Below are 20,936 nucleotides of genomic sequence, written 5' to 3' on the forward strand. Positions count from 1 at the left end.
GGGCGCGCGGTGGTGTCTAGTCGGTGGGCGGGGCGGGCGTTGGAGGGAGAGGCAGAGGGAAGATGGCGGCCGTTCCTCAGGACGCCGCTAGAGGGCGCGGGGCGGCCGGGGATGGGGCTTGCTCGCCCGGTGGCTGCGGGCGGGGAGCGGCGGCTGCGGCCTGGTCTGCCGGCGGCGGCGGGGAGGGAGGGGAAGGGGCTGCGCGCCCGCCATGGACAGGTTCGCGTGGACCAGCGGGTTGTTGGAGCTGGGGGAGACGCTGGTGGTCCAGCAGCGCGGCGTGCGCCTCTACGATGGGGAGGAGAAGGTGACGGGAGCGGCCCTTTGCGGGGCCTGGCGGCGCGGCGGGGACCGGGACCGGGACGGGGGAAAGGGCACAGCCATGGGCCCCAGCCAACCGGGGCGGCAGGAGACGTGATTATGGGTGGTATCAGGCAAGGGGTGCGAGGAGGGGCGAGACGAGGGGTGTGAAGGGGCCTGGGCTGCAGGCGGAGCGCCGATCACAGGTGTGGGAGGACGTGTACGTTTTGCTCCAGAGTCTGGCAGGGTTTGGCTTTGTCAGAAGATTAGGGAGGGGATCCAGGCTTTGTGGAATGGAGAAAGGCCTTGGACGGTGTGTGCCACACGGAGGGAGGGTTGGCATCCCCACAGGGCGTGTGTAGCTGGTGTCACTGTCGTGAAACTTGATGTCCACTGCTGGGGCTGTCACCGCCTTCCTGTGTCAGGGACTAAGCCCTCCTCCATGTTGTTGTCCTCGCTTGATGTCATGTACAGGGCATGCCATACAATTCATGCTTGAGTCATGCTGGCAGCTGTAAAATGCTCTTTAGCTTTGGTCATCAAGGGTGCTCTCTTGCCCTCTGCTCTTACCTGAGCCTACCCACTTTCTGCTTTGCTTTACTGCTGGAGTAACTCTTGATCTCTTCATTTTTCCACACCACAGTAGTTGCATACCCTCCTAAAAAGCTGTGAAAACGTGCCTCAAGTTTTACAAGTAGGAAGCAGTTTGCTAACGCAGATTTTCCACATATTGATTGCTGTCTGATAAAAACTTTTCAACAGTAAAATGGATAGAAGCAATACTCCTATGTGATAGGCCAGATTTCAGACTGTGCATAGCATCTTCTTAGTAGGTTGGTTTGCTCTTTTGCACAACTTTTACTTTCTTTGTCAGCAAATAGTGTTCCAAAGCCAATAGCCCTGTTTAAAATATGATATTTAGGAATGTTTGTATATCTTGCACAGCATATGGAGGGAGGATCCTTCAGGATTTCCTGGGGGAAAGTTTATGCAGTTGAAAAAGGAAGTTTGTGTATAACCATCTAATCTTTTATACTGATTTTCTCCATTGTTTCCTAAACTTTATTTATTGTGTTTTTTGAAAAAAAAGAGAGTGTTCTCAAAATATTGATTCGTTGAATCTCATTGCGATGTTGTGGTAATGTGTAATGTTTTCAAGATCAATATTTATGCAACTTACTGGTTAAAGTTGTTGATGATCTGTTTTATTTTTCCTGTTTAGGTGAAATTTGATAGTGGAGTATTACTGCTTAGCACACACAGACTGATCTGGAGGGATCAGAAGAATCATGTAAGTCCTGCTTTTGTCTCTTTTATGCCATTCAATTGCAAATTCCATGATAAACAACAGGTAGCTTGCAATGAAAAGATGGCACACAGAGAGATCTTTCTTTCTTTTGTGTGTGTTTTGTTTTACAAGTATAATCCATTTTTTGGCTCACAGTGGAAAGAAAATTACGTACAGGAATGTTCTTTCACCCAATTCTACTTTAATAAAATAATCATATGAAGATGAGGAGAGATGAGAATCAATCATATAAACGTTCCTTTTCTACAACACAAAAATAGAGGAGAAAAGAGTCTGGTATCATGCACTAAAAACCATTTTTTTGAGACTGAAGCTGAATATGTCAGGCAAATCATAATGTGAACTCCTCTCCCATGCTTCTTGTTTAGCAAGACCTTTACTTCCTCATTGTTTTCAAGTCCAAGCTTCCCTGTCTTCTGCTCCGACCATATAGTCCCAGACCATGATTTGATAATAGGTTCTGTTTGGTGTCCGTATTGTTTCGTATGGGTCTTACCCTCCCAACTGCCTGTTCCTGTGCTGAACCATCCCTTCACTAAGCCAGAACATTTGTGTGTACTGCTAATTGACTTGGAGGTTAAGTGGCAGTGTCAGAACTACAGCATAGTAACAGTGCTGCTGGATGCTTTGTATCATCAAGCCACAGCCTGAGATTGCAGGCTAGAAATGGGTGAGAAAGAGCTTTGTGTCTGTAGTCTAAGCATAGACTGTGATGATGTGCACCATTTTGCAGCTGCAATTGAAGGAGAAGTCCTCCTCAGAACCAGGTTGGATTATGCTTGTTTTGGACACAGCCTTGTAGAAATTTAACCCTGGAAGCCAAAGTTTTGACAAAGCATGTGCAAATGCCAACTTTTCAAAGGCCTAAAATAGCCCATTGGACTAATTTTGCACAAGGATAGCTGAAGCACCTCTGGCACCCAGAGGCCATTCCCTACCAAATATCACATCCTTGTTCCAAAGCAGGGAGCTATTAAGAGCCTTCTGAAGGTAAGGTCACAAAGAATGTTCTTAATTTGGCAAAGCAATACATTTTTTTCTTTAGGGATTGTTTGCAGGAACAGCAGAACTATTTTTAGTATGAATTTTTCAAAATGTTTTGAGAGCTGGTCCCCAGGGTGGGGTTACTGTTGAAGAAGTCAGAGGCTGATTGTCCAGACCGTGAGCCATTCTGTATAAATTAACTTTTTTTTTTTTTTTTTGGCACAGTCAGCCTGAGATAATTTATCTGGGCTAAACTGTCTATGTTAATCACTTCTTATTTCTTCATCAGCATCTCATTTTGAGAGGTGGGCATGCACTGCACTGTGCACTGCCTCTAATCTTCTCACTTGGACTTCTTCCTTGCTTTTCCTTACTTGGAGTAACATTAAGCATTATGGCTTTAGCAAGTCTTACAACTGTCCGTATTCCTATTCTGTCCTTCCCAACAAAAGGATGAAGTTTGTCTCTTTTTTCTGACTTCTCCCCCTGCTCCTAGGCCACATGGTTTCTTTTACTCTTCCAAGATCATTGAATTTGCTAAATCAGCAGAGAAGAACCTTGGAGAATGAGGAAGAAAAAGTTTTATTTTAACAAATGAATTTAACTCAGCAAAGATTCTGACAGCCTTCAGGCTTGATTAACAGAAGGGGCAGAAACATATGTCCAGGAGATTGGCAAAAATTACCCAGTTCTGATCAGGGGATATGAATACAAATAACTTTGTTAGTGTGGTAAATAAACCTGATTCTTTTTCAAGCTCTTAGGACTGAGACATGGGGAGCACAGTGCCCTTTTATTTTCATGGTGACTTGTTGGCTAAGCTCAGCTGTGATACAACATCAGCCTTAGAAACTTTAGCTAGCTTACCTAGAATAAACTTGTAGAGAGACTCCCCTTTTACTGTGTCAGCAAACTTTAGTAATAAACAGGGCACTTGCCACTAGATTAACATTGCAAACGTTTTTACAAGAACAGCTGTAAACTGCAGTTGAATGGTATAGAAAATAGTGATTTCCAAAGGAAAAAAATACATAATTCTCTTAAGTTTATTACATAGCTAGATTTGTACAACTTTTTAAACCATAAAATCATGCATAATGTGAGCATGAGACATTAGAAATAAATTATCCAATAAACTCACAGTATTTTTAACACATCTGTCTTTTTGTATCCCTTCCTCTTGCTTCTCTCACCAGGAACGGGTGATACTAAGTCCTTGTGCTTACAATAAGTTCATAACTTTCTAACTGTGAACTAAATGAATCAATCATTTTAACGGGGTACATACTATATATAGTTGGACACTCTTGTCATTTTCAAAAACTTTTTTTTTTAACAGAAGTGTAATTTTGCTTGTATTAAAGTGTCCAGAGCTATGTGGACAACAAACAGTAACCTGTTGCATGTAACGGCTGCAGAATCTGAAGCCATAGAAGAATCTAAATAGCTTGTATTAAAGAGTTTTTTAAAACGGGAAATACAACCCATATTTTTTCCCAATGAGAGATTTCCTTATTAGTCAGAGTTCCTGCATGTATACTTCCCTAATCTCCAGTTTAATGAGTATTTAGTCATTTCATGCAAAGAGGAACAATTTTGGTAGTGGCGATTGAGAGGGCCCCATAAGGGTGCTCATTGTAACCTGGTGTTAGGCACTCCCTCCCAGCAGATGGAAGAGAGGTCCAAAGAGGGAATGTAACCTATGTTTCTGTATTCTGGGTACTGATCACCAAGCTATTGTGCAGAAGACTAACATTCACGAAAGGAGACTCACCAAAACAAGACCAGGCATCTAATTAGATGCTTTGAATTGCTCCTTTGAGCAATTTCTGTCTTAAATGCATGTAGTAAAAGGTTAACCTGGGTAGGTAAGTCTCCCACAGATGGACACAGTCTTGTTTCTTGCTCTGCTTTGTTTTGTCTAAAGCACAGTCCAACAAATGTGTGTTGAGATGCATCAACTGCTGGATTAAGTCCTTGGGTGTGGGATAGATGGAGAAATTCCTATTCCACTCAGATAGTCTAGTTTTTCAGACATTCAACACTTAAGACTGGTGCTTTTGGATATTGTTTTAGCTCCCAAAGTAACATCAATGCAAAAATGTTAAGAACCTATAAGCATTGTGCACCTACAGCGATATGCTGCAGTAGTGTGGAAATTTTAGTGTTTAAGTTTTGAACTTAGATACTACAGATTCATTAAACTCACGAATCCCTCTATGAATCTAGCTTGAGATGTCTAAAGTTGACACGTTGATGCTTAAGCTTGTTTTTTTTATTATCTAGAACTCGGTTTCAACTTTGTATTTCTACTTATATTTCTCTTTAATAGATTGTTTCTATTGTTACCATCGTATTTCACTGGGAGTGCCTCAGGCAGCACCTGTAGAAATCTGTACTGTTTGTGAAATGGAGAAAGAGAACACTTGATTTTAGAGAGTGAATAGTCAGGACATGGCTTTAATTTCACTTGTGTGTTTTCATTGATTATTCCAGGAGTGCTGCATTGCTATACCTCTGTCTCAGGTCGTTTTTATTGAAGAGCAAGCAGCTGGTATAGGAAAAAGGTAAGGTGATAGTCATTGTCTTTTTCAGACTGATAGTTTGCCCATGGATGTTATGTGAGGTACCCAAGATTATGTATTAATTCATGGTAGGTTCCAGTTGCAATCCAGGTTTCCAGATTGACAGCCACAAGGGCCTGCTTTCCTCATTTGAGATCAAATGTGTAAGAGAGTCATGACAAAGCACTGTTTGATGTGATTTGTTAAATAAATGTCTTGTAGTCACTAAACAAGTATGTGTTCTAGCTTGACATTTTCATTTGATTAGTCATAAATGACAACAGTGATTTTGCTGGATGTACATTTCATAGAATCATAGAATGGTTTGGGTTGGAAGAGACCTTAAAGATCATCTAGTTCCAACTCCCCTGCTACGGGCAGGGATACCCTCCGCTAGACCACGTTGCCCAAAGCCTCATCCAACCTGACCTTAAACACTTCCATTTGAAAGCTAATTTTAGTCTTTTGTGCCACAGAACTGGTCGGGGATAGAAACTCTGCCAGATCCCATATTATATAACTTTCATTGACCATATGATTGATTTTGAGCATGGAAATGCTAGTGATGGTTAGAAGGAACTCAAATGTTTCCACTCACTTGAATAACTAATTTAGTATGGTATGTGCATAAAGAAGTTTCACAAGAAGAAAAGAAAAAAATATTAACTGGAGAAATATATATGTAGTTGACATCTGTTTGCAGCCTACAGTCAGATGGGTAAGGTAATATGCCTGGGGTATCCAGAAGAAATCAGGTAATTCACTAACACTGGAGAACTCACATAAATAAAGACGCATGAAAAAAGTATCAGTAAAATGAAATGGGAATGGCAGACTTGCAGAAATGCTGTAATAGCAGTTAATTATGTTCCTAAAATAATGCTATCTCAAAGTTTGTTTTGGTGGTAGGTGTCATTTTAGATGGTTATTTCCATGTATGTTACCTTTGAATGTTGGTTTTGGACAAATTCACATACAGTGTTTGTGAGTGATATATACAAGTGGAATAGATTAAACATAATATTGAGACCTTTTGTTTTCCTGTGACAAAGATAGTGTATTTTGGCAGTAGTTATTGCAAGTCAAAATCCAAATTGAATGACTACTTGACAATTAGTTTATATCTTAACTAAAAGATTTTTCAGAAATTATTGCTTGAAATGTTAAAATTTGTTATGTTTATTTCTTAAGAATTCATGGTGGGTATATTTGAAATTTGTGAGATGTTGCTGGTTTAGAGGTTATAGTACTTTTAATGCAAGACCTACTATAATATTGAGTCAAAATACTTAAATGTTGATGCAAACTGTAAAGCATTATTCTGTATACTTTAGATCTTATGTGAGCTAAAGTTAATACAAGTTTTGATGAAATGGTTAACTTTTCAGAAACGATTTTTTTAGATATTACAGAAAGCTACCTCTTCTCTTTCCTTTAACTTTTTATTAGTGCCAAAATAGTAGTTCATCTTCATCCTGCTTCTTCGAACAAAGAGCCTGGTCCATTCCAAAGCAGCAAATATTCCTACATCAAACTTTCTTTCAAGGAACATGGGCAGATTGAGGTAAGTTTCGTACCATGCAAGCCCAGCACATCAGACCTTTGGACATGCCTTTCTCCTCTTGCTGTGTTAGTGATAATTTTCCATGATCTTTCCATGTTTACTTCTGAGGTGGAGCTTTTTCAATACATCCTTTTTGAAGACACACACTGTGAGCCTTCGGGGATCTATACTTTGGTTAAGTAATGCGAATAGAGTTCCAAAACTGTCAGGAGGCACTATTAGGCTTTGTCCTTATTTTAGCAGTTTTAATGTGATCTTATACTTCTGGTTTTAATCTTTTAAATTGAACACAGGATTTTCCAAAATTACGTCTCTGAAATCTGTTAGATGTTTAACAGGGTAAAAGGTGTTTCTTTGTAGCTAGCCCTATACTGAACAGGAATCAAGCAACTTAGTGTTAATCATGTCTTTAATTTTATTGCTGAAGACTTTTTGTTGCCTCAGAGCCTTTTTACAAATCTTTTTTACCTACACCAAATCTCAAAAGCTTTGCGCATTGTAAAAAAATGTAGGTTTTTTTGGAAGAAGGCTTATCCTAAAAGACAAAGAAATTGCACTCTGTAAAGAAATTTCACAGTATAAGATCCTCACTTGAAGAAACTGCGAACTTTAACTGAAAAATGAAAAAACCCCAGGTTTTTTTTCACTGTTCACTGCAGAAAGTCAGATTTTCAACTTGAATTAGTTATAAATGTCTTACAAATGCATGTGCATGATCAGACTCACTCTCATTTCTTTGTGAGCAGTTTTCAGCTTAGGGCAAGGGTGGATAGGTGTTTTGCCTAATAGTAACCTTATTTATTTTAATGTTAATGTTCATGTCTGAGAATCAAAATTACTATGCTTACGCGTGACCTAACATATCAGTTACGCTCCAGATCTTTTCTTTATGACTTCAGGATGCTTTCCTGTGAACTTTTAACAACCATAAGAATGGAATAGAATTTCTTTCTGGATTTTGGTCAGTGATAACTAATGCCATCTTCTGGTATTAGCAAGAAACAAATAGTGTAATTGATCTATGTGATTGTCTTTATACTGTTAATTCAACAGATCAACAGTCATTGGATTGATGAACTTTCCTTCCTGTTAAAAATGTCAGGGTTTGCTCAAAGGCATGCTTTTAACTTTAGCATGTTTTGGAACATTTTGAATATCTGAAAAAAACCATTGTGCAATAGAAGTACTCATGCAAGTTGAACTAGTAACTATGTGTCTCCTCCTCTAATGTATATATTTTTGAAGACTGGATGTTAAGAATTTCCAGATAATGAATGTTATACTGTGGATGTGTAGGTGTTACCATGCTTTGTCTTACAGTGAAGTTTGTTTCATCTACCACCAAGATGCTAAAAATACCCAGCCGTACTCTGCACAGTTTATGAAACATCTGTTGTCACTCTTTAATGTTTGCAGTTCTATAGACGATTATCAGAAGAAATCACACAAAGGAGATGGGAGAACATGCCTACCAGTCAGACCATTCAAGTTAATAAGGATTCACAGGTATGTGCAAAGGTTCTTACATCCTTCTGTGTGTCATGTGTCATTTTGTTTAGCTTAAGTGCAGAATCTGTGTGTAATCTCTTGTTCCATTGCTTCCTGCCCCCATATGATATGCCTCTCTAACCAACACTGTGGGCACATCTAGGAATTCAGTTTTACTTTGCCTGTTTATTCACTGGCATAAATCAGTTTCTCCTTTGCAGTTTTCACCTAACAGAGAATGCTGCGGCCTTTCTTCCTTGAGTGTGTTTAGACTTGAATAGTTGATAATGAGCTCCATTTTTTTAAATGGAGTCAGACACACATACATATATGTAATTATGCAAATATGTATATAAATATTTGTATATAATTTTATTCAGCATGAGAGATTTAATGAAGCTGAAGGATTTTTGGTCTTAATTGTGATTTTTTTGTTTGCTTTTTTTGTGGCTGGAAGTCAAATACATAACATGTAACTTTTACATAACTGTTTGGAACCTATATGTTTGGTTTAAATGTATGTTCTAAATGGACAGTTGTTATGGACAATCTCTGTCATATGTTAGATTGCCTTCTTTATCTGCATACTTCTGGGTTATAAACTCTGATAAACATGTGGATGTTGTTTCTGTATATGAATATATTGAACATATAGTACTATGTATAGTACTATGAATGAAATAGGATCATGTAAACATTGTTTAATGTCAAATCACATATGCTGTCCTTTGTAAATGTAGTACCTATAAACATAGTTGCATTTGATGGACTAATGGGGAAGCCTGTACCCTGCGTCGAGAATCACTTAATGAAAATGCCTTACCTCTGTCCTTATTCTTAAGTAATAGCAAATCATTAGCACCAGTGCTAAGCTTTGCAGTCAGAGATTTGAGGGCTGGCACCCCTGCCACTTAGGTACCAGCCTTTCCAAAACACATTTGGCATCAAATGAAAGATTCACCATCACGTCCATACTGATACTTCTCAGCAAGGTAATTTAGACTGCATTGTGTTTCTGTGGCTATGTTTCTTCAGGCTAGATTTCTTGACGTAATCATATTTGGATACACTCACACAGGTCTAGTACACATGTTCACATGGACTTGGGAGGCTTTAATTGGGATAAGCTGGAATGCTCAGTCTGGATCAGGTTATTGAGCATCTTCATATTACTAGCTTCAATATAATAATCTTATTATCTGTCTACTAATGCAAATTCATCCATGCTTTACACTTATCACTTATTTTTTGACACTGCTTTAAAAAATACTTTCAAGAAATATATGAAATATTGTATGCATGATATCAGCTCTTTGGGGGAATGTTTCCTGTCTTCTAATGTAAGGCTTTTCACAGAGAGGTGGATGAAAAAACTTAGCATTTCCTATTTTGATTCCTTTCATTATTTTCTTTTGCAGGCAGGAAGAATAAGGGCTGTAGGAATTGTAGGGATTGAAAGGAAATTAGAGGAAAAAAGAAAAGAGACTGACAAAAACATTTCCGAGGTAAGTACTACTGAAGTTTCAAGGTCAACCACCTGTCTGAACTATTTACATTCATTCACACTTTCTTTTAGGGGCATCCGACAGTATTTATTGTTTTTGCTGAGAACTCTAAATTGATTAAGAGTGTATAATTTACAGTTATTTACTATGTTTAACTGGCTTTTCAACATATGTAAAGGTACTTAATTTAAACAATTCCTTTCAAGAAGACTGTTCTTTGAAACTAACAGTGTGTATTTATAAAATTATTTTTGGTAGAATTAGAAATCTGAGTTTAGTGACTTTTCGTTGGGAAGCAGAACACAAAGGCATCTGCAGAAAGAGACTATTACAAGTTTGGAGGTTTTTTCCTTTTTTTTTACAGCTAATTTTGGTTTCAATTGAAAATTTAATACATATTAAGACAAATATGCTGATCCTAGTGTCTGCTCATAACTGTGGTGAAGTTAGGTTTTCATCTTATAAATATTCAGTTTTTACATGTTAGATTTAGGCTTATAATTATAGTAAAATGTTCTGCAGTGCAGGCATCAGCAAGATGTAACAAGTATCTTTGCAGGATACCTGGGCTAGATGGAGAACATCTTTTTCCCCAGAAACAGCACAGTAATTGAATTCCAGATATCAATACTGATGGACAACAGAGGCAATTAATTTCTTCATATATACCTGGGAGCAATATCCTTAAAAATAGTCTGGTTCTGTCTTGGTAATAGAGATTAATACAGAAGTACTCATAAACTATGTGCAATGGATTTGTTCTTGTGGCAAAGCTTTGTGGGATTCAGTGTGCCACAATAAAAAAGGCATTCACTGCTCTGATATATAAGAAAATTATCGGACTTTTGCAGGCTGCATGCTGTTTCATGTACCGGTAGCATTAAACTTTTTACTTTGTTTATGAGGACCCTAATGAATGAAGTTCTGTGTGTAGTTCAAAAGATATTGTGGTTACATGTGTGTGTATATAGTTCAAAAGGTATTGTCTGGTTATTTTTTCCTTTAGTAGTTTTGTCAGAGAGTAAAAGAAATCCATTTATATGTGTTGTATGAACGGAGGAAAACCACGACTTGTAAAATCCTGCCTTCCTCCAGCTTTAAATGTTATAAATGACTTAATTTAAAAAATGGTGCCCTGGCTTCCAGGAAAAGGCTTCCTGCATCTGCTGTTCACTGCTGATAAGAATCCAGTTCTTTAGCCTTTGTTTATCTGAGGAAGTTCCTGTTAGGTGTGTGCACATTCCCCTTTGTTTCCAGGCCTGCCCTCGGTGAGTCAGGCAGAGGAGGAGTTAGACGCAGCATGCTGTTTGTGTAGCTAAATCAAGGGTTCTTTTGATGAGTGATGTTTTCATGCAGGTTACTGAGATTAGAAATAAGCTGGAAAAAAGCCTTGTTAGAAAACTTTTTGTTGATATCATATACAAGTACAGTAGAAGGACTTTGATTTACACTAGAGATTGGGAAATCTATTGTAAATTATTTAATTTGGCAGATTAGGAAGTAAGAAGAAACATTCCAAAGAGAAGGTTTTGTTCTGATAGTGGTAGATTATTGTTGTATGGTGGTATATTTTCTTTTCTTCCCTTGGACCTAGTTTTGTCCCACTTAATTTTGGATACCTAACTTAGGTACCAAGTGTTAAGAAGCTAGACTTCTCCAGTCAGTGGAGAAACCCTGGCACCATTAGGAGGGATTCAGGTGAAAAGCAAACCCTGTCTCTTCCTGGAGGCATCTCTTTCTCTTTGCATGTTGAATCTCAGACCAATAAGCTTCTAAGTAAGGTGCCTAAATGTAGATGGGAACAATTGGGTCTTCCTTCACAAGTTCTGCTAAATATGTCTTTCTAGTGGAGGATTATTCAGAATAAGCTAAGAATCACATAAAAGCAATGACCAGAAGCTGTAGGCAAGATGTCTGTCTGGTCATTTGACCAGTCTCTAACTGAAGAACCTTCTTAACTTGTGGATGGAGGGATTAGATGCTGCTGTCCGGCAAGCTTTAGCTGAAAAGGTTCAGGAATTTTTCTCACACCACTTGTTCAAAAAAAGATTGTTTGAAAAGCTTAACCAGCTGGGCACATTGTCATGTGTTTGAGAGGAGCAGGTGAGAAGGCTGAATGTGTGTTCCTGAGGATGGGAGAAATGAGAGTTGCTTTTTAATATAGTTGCATTAATACCATTGCTAAGTCTTTTTTTTTTAACATGAATTTTTTTAAAGCTAGTTGGTTATCATTACTAAAACTTTTGAAATTCAGTATAGCTTCAGCTTTTTTTAAAGTATGTTTTATTTAAGCCTAAAAATGCCCTTTGTGGGTTGTTGTAGAATTGTATTTAAGACCGTAGCAGTTTACTAAGTTTAATAGACTTGATATAATTGTGGTCCTATGATGGATGCCCAGTTTATTAAATATTTTTTGTGGAAACAAAATAAAAGGTTTCTTAGACTAGAAAAATACTGTTTTGCACAAATAATTTTTTCCCTTTCTCTAGCGAGTGTTTTGGTTTTTAGTCCAACACCTGTAGAGTTTTCAGAGGATGCTTTTTTCTAGTTTTTATCTTAATTTATTTAAATCTGATAATTTGTCTCATGGACCTTATTTCATTCATTTTTTAACTGTTTTTTGTTTATTATGGTAGCACCACTGTTCATATGTATGCAATACTTAAATGAACAGATGTTCCCACACATTTTCAGAGCTTTTGTCTTTTCAGTTACGCATATACGTGAAAGCATCTACCCTCTTCCTTGCTCATTTGAAATGACTGTTTCTTACTAACTTTCATCTACTGATGAAACTTGTCTTGTCAGGAGGAGTACTTCTGTAGCTTTACAGCTGGCTTGCTGCTAGCTAGGTAGAAACAATAGATCTCCTTGAGGGTTAACTGTTGGATCACCATCAAGAAACCTGCCCCCAGGTTTTAGGACAGCATAATAAACTTGGACAGTTTAATCTTTTCCGGGCTTCAGTATCTCATTGTTCCTTCCTATCATACAGATTTCATAAATCATATGGAACTAGCGTTCACATACCAAAAAAGTGTGTGATTGCTTCTTTTCTTCATTCTTTGTTGTTTATGGATTGTATAATTTTGATTTTAAGACCTGATATAAAACAGATATATCAACCAATTATATATAATAGCTCACATTATAACATACTAATCTAAAGGGATAGCAGCTTTTATGAATAGTTTGGCTAGGTGGACAAAGGCAGCTCACTGTATCCATGAACCTGAATGCTGTAATTATACTGATCTGCAATGTCTGCTTTTCATTTCAGGCTTTTGAGGACCTTAGCAAACTAATGGAGAAGGTATGGCATGTGTCACTTATCCAAGTAGACTTATGCTTCTTTTCTCAGCTTTAAGCATGTTTTCTCTGTTGAGCTGAAAGTTGACTTACCTACGTGACTTTCTTGATAGGCTAAGGAAATGGTGGAGTTATCGAAGTCAATAGCTAATAAGATTAAAGAAAAACAAGGTGACATCACTGAGGATGAGGTAAATTAATTTTGTTTTTAAAGTCAACAGATATGTTTCTATGCAAAGCAAAAAGCTGTCCGGTTAATAATGTAATGTTAATAAAGAACACTTCATGGTTGGGTTTTTTTGTGTTTAATTCTACATAAAGTTAAAGTTATTTGTTTGGTGTTAGCTTTTCTTTTGACCCTTTCTTAAAAGCAAAGATTTTACTGCCTTTGTGTAAATTTTTGTATTTTTCACCTCTGCTCATCAAAAATAAATTGTATTAAGCCTTGCTTTCTCTTTGCAAGCAATTGACTTTATTGGTAGTAAACTGAATGGATTTGTTCACCAAAACTGTCTTATAGTAATACAATCAAAGACACTTAAAAACCAGAATCATTCACTAGCTGATGTACTCTTAAATGTATTTATTTATTTGTTTAGACTATTAGGTTCAAGTCTTATCTACTGAGTATGGGTATAGCTAATCCAGTTACTAGGGAAACATATGGATCTGGTACACATTACCATATGCAACTGGCGAAGCAACTAGCCGGAATACTGCAGACACCGTTAGAGGTAAAGTCCCTCATTTTGCACCAGCATTTTCCATGTGTTGCTGTAAATGTGTTTTGGCTGTAGGACTGTGCCTCTTTTTAAAGTCTCAGGTTTAGCAGCACAGCCTCATATTCAGCTTTTATGGAAGGAATATCTATCCTCTTTCTGAATAGTAAAGTTTAAATGTAAGGAAGAATTTTTCTTTGGGGCAATGGCATCTCAACTTCTAATTTGCAAAATATCAGTGATATTAGGAAATCACATTAACAGTCTTTCTTCTATTTGAACAGCCCTGTATTTGTCCCTTGCCACAGAATATAACTTTTTTTAAAGAAAGAGTGAAACAACACTGACTTTTAAAATATAAGTAGTCAGACTTTAAACTGCTTAAAAATTACATACGTTGCAAATATAGCACAGTTATTACATAGATTAACTGTCCCTTAGTAATATCTGATATTTTAATTTATCTGAAGCTAATACAGAATTCACGATGCTCACCAAAAAGTTAGATTTCAGATTGAAACTTAAAAGTCTATGTATCTACTAAAAAGCATACATATTACAGTATTTTTCTGAAAGCTATGTGCTACCTACTATGATCAGAACAGAAAACTGAGGGTTTCTAAAAAGTAAAAGTGGTAAATTGATTGATAGGAACAAAGAATTTCAATATATTAAATCTGTGATTTATACTCTGCTTTAAAATCAAAGTGATTCACAGTCTTTGGATGTAATATCAGTGTTTTGCATTTTAAAATTATTAGAGAAAGATATAATCTAACAACTTACCTCTCATGCTAGAAATACATGCTATTGCCTGGGTAGTTTTTTTCACTGAAGCCCATAATTTAGTGCCTCTGTTTTATCTGTTCAGTCAGTCAAATGCAAGTTGAGATACTGTGTTTACTAGATTAATGCTATTTCTCTTACCAGTCTTGTGCTTAACACAGGAGCGAGGAGGGATCATGTCACTTACAGAAGTATACTGTCTGGTAAATCGTGCACGAGGATTAGAGGTGAGAAATTTTTTTATTAAATATTTTATAAAATGTCATAAGATAATTAAGAAAACCAGTTGCTCACTCTACCTGTCTAACAGCATGAAGTGATTAGCTCTTTATTAAAATTAGGGATTTTTTACCTTTTTCCTTTCTCCTTCTTCCATGCAATGTTTATGTATCCTTTCTAAGTTGTCATAATGTATGCTGCTTTTTATAATACCATATAAAAGTGAAAACCCATCCTTATGTGGAAAGAAAACTGAAAGGACAGAAAATACTAAAGAATGGTGAATGTTGGTGTTGTGGGTTTTTTTCTACAAAATACATCAATTCTTTCTGTAGACAGGGCAAGAATGATTATTATAGAGCACATAGTAAGGGAACAGAAAAGAGCATAGAAGCCAAGAAAATAGACTGGACAATAGAAGGGAAGAAAATTAACAATGTTGTGTAGCCTGGTGTATTTTACAGCTGTAGTTATTAAAACTTTGTTTTGGTGTTATGCTGTATACTTGAAATGCAAGCTGTGAATAAATATGTTTTACTGTTTTAATAGTTGCTGTCACCAGAAGATTTAGTAAATGCTTGTAAGATGCTGGAGTCACTGAAATTACCACTAAGGTAAGGGCTTTACAGAGGTATTTATAAAACATGGCACTCGCCAGTTGGACTGTGGTGCTTGGATGACTTAATATTTTACCTGCAGTAGATTTTTTTTTATTAAACAAAGTCATCCTTTGCTTAAAGGATGCTGCTGTATACACCAACATCTACTCTACATTAAAATACAAATTTTTAACCATGGTTCACTTTGCTAGGAAGACAATATTATTTTCACTTCAAATACAGTTTTTTTATACTGGAAAAGTGTTTAACTAAGCCCAGACATATGTCCTGCTCTTTTCAGCCTCTTCAGATTTTGAAGATGCTTTTAATGTTAAGTTCATTTTACAGAGCTTTGGGTTTTTTTTCCTTTTTGCACTGTGGTTATAGGTGTGGATGTATTAGAAATGTGACGATAGGTGGTGTGCACAGGGTTTTTAGTTACTTTGACTCTGTCTTGATTTTAGGCTTCGGATATTCGACAGTGGTGTGATGGTGATTGAACTCCAGTCTCATAACGAAGAGGAAATGGTAGCTTCTGCTTTAGAGACAGTAAGTGTACTTCATTTCCTTCAGTGTTCTGACCGTGCTGGGGAAATTTAAACATATTAGGTATAAAAACTTGATGTACAGGATTTCCTTTTGAGGTTTTGAAATACAAAATATTCTACTTCCAAATCTCCTAACAGTAATACTTAAATAGCTCTTTTCATCTTCAAAGTGCTGTGCAGGCAATAATCTTAGCCACTGCTTTCTCCTTAAGGGATAAATCACTTTTCCATCTCTTTCCAAACTTCGTTAACCTACAACCTTCCTCCAAATCTTTTGCGCTGTAGGATGAAATTCATGGTATGTATTAAGCACTTAATTTAACAGAAGTGGACTTCAGACGCTCTACACAATGTGCTTGAAGGTAGTGCATGCCTTAAATGTTGATATAGGCAGTTGTTTAGTTTGGGTTTATTTCATAAAATAACACATTTTAGGTGTAACATCTTGTACCGAGTTTGCCACAGTGAAGAGCGCTCAGTTGGAGGACAGTGCGTATAGAATTAGGCTAGCTTCATCAGGGAAAAAAAAAATAGTATTAATTTGTCAGTGTGGTAAACCTTCATGGTCTTGCTGCCCCTGGACTCTTTAAGGTCCTGCTATCCCATTATCTGATGCATTTTCCTGTGTCTTTTTCAGAGGGATGTCATTTTTTGTTTTTCATAAAGTTGAGGAAAGGCTGATTCAGTGTATCTAAAGTTAAACATCAAAGAGGACTTTGACTTGGGCAGTCAAGAAAAAGTAGAGCTAACCCAGACCTTCTCACTTGCTACATGAGGTAGACTCTTCAGGGCATTTTGCATGATAGTTACCGTATAGCTTTCTCTCATCAAAAAGATTTTTAGATAAGAGAAATGTATATAGCCGTCTAAAAGATTCCATCCTAAATTATCAAAATTGAAATGCTTAAATTTTTCAATATATGTTAATCCTTTCAGTTTATTTTCTTATATTTACAGAAGAATACTTAGTCCATTTTAAGGTTTTTTTCTGATTATTTTTGGTTTCTAATTAATTTGTTGCCTTCAATAAGAGTGCTTATGTCTTTGAAAGGAAAGGAAAACCCTTTTCTTGATAACAAATGAGGTCAACTGCAACAGATGGTGAATTTATTACTGAAGTGCCTTTTTTCTTTTATTTTCATAATATGAGACTTTTACTCCATAGAAAAATGTAAGGGAGAGGCTTTGAATGAGGAAGGCTAGCCCATAAGGGAAAGGGAAGATGAGATCAGACTTGTGGCCAAAAGCACCCTGTACTTAATGTATAATGTACGGTAACATGAAACTTCTGAGAAGAAGTGAAAGGAAGTCACAGGGTTTCAGACAGGAGAGAGGGGTGATTTTGAATAGCTGAGGAAGACAGGAAATGACACGGAAGTCGAACCCAAAATGACCCTTGATGAGAGTAGTGGTTTGGGAAGAAAAGATAATTAATCACCTGTATGCATATTACATTGTATAGCTGACTTCCATTACTCAGATTTGATCACTTAGCTTCATAAAATCTCAAGTTAGGACTAATTTAATCTTGAGTTTCTATAAAAAGACTACTGCTGAGAATGATGCAGAATAGACCCCTCCCCACCCAGTTACGTGGGAAGCAGGAAATGGCAACTGCATGTGGTTTTACAAGTTTGCTTGAAACTGAAGCAATGGAGAAATGGCAGAATTATTAATTCATAGGGTAATTATTTGGGAAATTCAATGCAATAGTAAGTCTAGACTTACTACTTTTTAAGGGGAAATACTGAAATTATCTGTACTTTTTTTAAAATGCAAACAAACTAGTTGTCTTCACAAGGGATTTGCTACCAATTTCTCACTTCCAAGGCTAGACCTGATTTGGTGGCTGAGAAAACTTCATTGTTCATTTAATGCCATAGTTTGTTTATTTGTGTGTTTGGTTTTTGACAGGTATCTGAAAAGGGTTCTCTCACAGCTGACGAGTTTGCTAAGCTGGTGGGAATGTCTGTTCTCTTAGCCAAAGAAAGGTAAGTAATAATGGTAAGTAATAATTGCTGTGTTTAATACCTTTGTTACCATGTTGTCCTCAAGTAATACAGCAGGTCTTCTTTTGCTTTCTCTAGGCTGCTTCTTGCTGAAAAGATGGGCCATCTTTGCAGAGATGATTCGGTGGAAGGCTTGAGATTCTACCCAAATTTATTTCTGACACAAAGCTAATGTAGTTTGTGTACAGTTCGTTGTGTAACAGTTGAACAAGAGAGCAGAGAGCAGAACCCTTCCGAAAATTGACTCTAAATTTTTTGTTAGTCAGCTGCAACAGTGATGAACATTGCAATGCTTTACAGTTCTCAGGTATTTCAAGTGCTGAATCCTCTTACGTGGAACTGAAAGGAAATAGGAATCACTATAAGTGAGAAGCATGCTAATTGTCTCAAGCCGGCTAGCTCACGTTTCAAGTTTTATTTGATGTGCTCTGTAGTTTCTTATTTCAAGGGAAGTCAGATGAAGATTCCACACAAGTGAAAGCGGAGAGAGTATCCCTGTAGTCTGCCATGAGGGTTGGCACCCAGAAGACAGGTTACTGTGTACTCCAGTTTCAGTTTGTTTATGTCTAGAGCAACAAAGCAGACGGATGTATCCGTAGCGATAAGGAAAGTGACTTTGGTGTGTACTGAGGTATAAGGAACAAATCAGTGTAGAATAACCCCTTCTCCCCAAAGCGATGAACAGTTTTCTAAGAGAGGATTATGGGATTCTTGTACTTTGAGACAGAAAGAACCTGCTGCAGGAGAGATTAATGTATGTTATGTGAATCTAGAGAACATGGTATTTATTTTGTCATGTCTTATGCTAGTATCTCAGCTAGAAGAATTGTTAGCACTGACTTCCTCCCTTCTCTGTCCTTACCATCTTCCTTCCTGTCTCATTATGTTGCACTTTGGGTGCCTTTTCTCTGTCTTCTCTTTACATACTCAAGTGTAGTAGCTGCCTGTCACTCTACCAGACTGTGCTTTAATGTGCTTGGTTTTTATCTTGTACTTCTAATGAAAGATCATTTGTTTGTTCCATCAGCCTGTTACCTATTTTGGAGAGACAGTTCATTTGCTTATATCTCATATGTGAAAATTAATATGCTTTCAATATTGAAGGGAGGAAGAAGACTTATCACCCTGTGTTTAATAGTCACGAGGTATCGTGCTGTTCGGTATTCCTCGCCCTGTGTTCACACTGAATGCAATTTGATAGTCTCAGTTTTCATAACTCCAGTGGAGTTGTTACATTACATTAAGATCTGTTGTCATGGTAATAATGGTAAGTGGATGTTTATGATCCAGGTCGCTTAAATTTTTGGCATTTTGAAGTGACCAGTTTTAATAGATAAAATTAATTCAAGGTATGAGCAATGACAACATATAGGTAACTGCATTGTGGTTGTAATGACCAAATCAACATTACAAAAAAGGAGAAAAAGGCTTTTAAGAGCCTGACAATATTTTCAGAACTATTTCAGTTTTACTATAGCTTAGACAAGGCTTAAGAGCCTGCCAATAAGGAGGTCAGTGCAGAGATCCCTACAGTGATGATGCTTTGGGTTCGTAGGATGCTCATTTAGACCCAGGGAATTGTGTCCTCTTATCCTTGTCATGAGCAAACTTTTATGCAGTGCTTTCTTTAGTGCAGTTTTCCTCTCTTTCATGAAGGTGCTAAAACTAATGTATTTGACATAGCTGAAGGAACCGGTTCCGCACTATTCTTACTGTGTTACCCATCTAGTATCATCTCTTCTGGAACCTGACGGCTTGCCGCTTTTCTTCATCCTCCCCACAACCCACAGAAGAGATCTATGCGAGGTACGCCAAGCATCACGCATCTAAGGAGGGACTGAAAAGTGAGAAATTCGGAAGCAAAAAGCTGGTTTGTGACAACTCTTTCTTTTGCCCAATACCCAAACCTCTGTCAAGGGAGACCAGTATGGGCCTGAACCTCTCCCCACAAGAGGACATGTCTTCTGCAGAAGGAACAAAACCAGAAAGGAAATGCCAAGTGTAATCTCCCAGCTTCCCCTGGTCCAACCCTGAGCATTTCATTATCTTAATTAAGCAATAACAATACAGCCTATTTAGAATGATGGTACCTTCTCGAGCTTTTCTTTCCCAAGATTTTTCCTTTTTTTTTTTTTTTTTCCTATGGAGAAGAAATCTATAGGGTAGATTGTATAGCTGGTTTAGAATTTAAACATACACATGAGAAAATGACTACTAGAAAGTAATAAAAATTAAAAGATTTTCTTAAATAGACTGTTCTGTTGGTTGTTTTTTTTTCCCCTTAAATGTTTTGGGCAGCTTTAAAATCTTTACACATCAAAATCTTGTGGTTCCATGGGACAGGTTTTTAAAGCACATCACATTTTTTGCTGTCTCATTTTGTATCTAAAAGGGTACAAGACAGTTTTGATTTTAAATTAAAAGGCAGAATTAAATGTAATTAGAATGCCCTGGTTGTGTTGCAGAGTAGCCTGTGACCCATCTCAAGCCAGAATCGCAAAACTACAGATGTCTACACAAGCACCAGTTTCATGAGGGAGCCAGCCTGAGTCTGAGTGGAGCATATACCCTGTGCCAGCATTGGAAAAGCATTTGACACATGCGAATGTGTTTTCCCAGCTGAAAGACAACAGAACTCATGTATCTGATACCATGCTGAGAGCCAGCTGTCAGGAGAACAAACGGAGTGATGTATTTACAGGTGTGTGGTATCATGGTAGTACATCACACTGTCCTGACTCTTGTTGCCCAGTCCTGTTTCCATTGGTACTACCAGCAAAAACTCCGTTGACTATTGAAGCAGGGTTATAGGAGAGAGGAGGATGTAGGGGATGCCATTCCCACAGATCACTCTAATAGAGAAGGTGCCCATATGAACCAAATTCCCTTTCATGTTTTGATTATTTCTAGATTATTTGTATCATGATACATGAACATTATCTCAATTTGCCAGGGCTGCCAAGTTACACAGTCCTTTGAACAGAGTTTTGTAACATAGGTCTGTTCAAGAAGTGCTTGGTTTTTTATGGAGCA

The 20,936-nt window shown here is 37.5% G+C and overlaps 1 protein-coding gene across 1 annotated transcript; it reads left to right on the plus strand.

Annotated features, from left to right (window-relative positions):
• Nucleotides 1-114: 114 nt before the first annotated feature.
• On the plus strand, nt 115-20,152 carry VPS36 (vacuolar protein sorting 36 homolog). Its single transcript, XM_054844593.1, has 14 exons — nt 115-307; nt 1,523-1,591; nt 5,090-5,160; nt 6,607-6,721; nt 8,138-8,227; nt 9,628-9,714; nt 12,995-13,027; nt 13,137-13,214; nt 13,623-13,757; nt 14,690-14,755; nt 15,297-15,361; nt 15,811-15,895; nt 17,809-17,885; nt 17,982-20,152. The coding sequence occupies exons 1-14, from the start codon at nt 212-214 to the stop codon at nt 18,073-18,075; spliced, it is 1,161 nt and encodes a 386-aa protein (XP_054700568.1). The 5' UTR covers nt 115-211; the 3' UTR covers nt 18,076-20,152.
• Nucleotides 20,153-20,936: the final 784 nt, after the last annotated feature.

This window comes from Grus americana, chromosome 1 (assembly GCF_028858705.1).
Source record: "Grus americana isolate bGruAme1 chromosome 1, bGruAme1.mat, whole genome shotgun sequence".
Classification (NCBI taxonomy): Eukaryota; Metazoa; Chordata; class Aves; order Gruiformes; family Gruidae; genus Grus; species Grus americana.

Bases quoted from the DNA above. Each gene is read 5' to 3' on its own strand.
- VPS36 (XM_054844593.1), top strand. From the start codon at position 212: ATGGACAGGTTCGCGTGGACCAGCGGGTTGTTGGAGCTGGGGGAGACG. The intron at 13,758-14,689 runs GTAAAGTCCCTC...TGCTTAACACAG, and splicing joins TACTGCAGACACCGTTAGAG to GAGCGAGGAGGGATCATGTC. The intron at 14,756-15,296 runs GTGAGAAATTTT...CTGTTTTAATAG, and splicing joins ATCGTGCACGAGGATTAGAG to TTGCTGTCACCAGAAGATTT.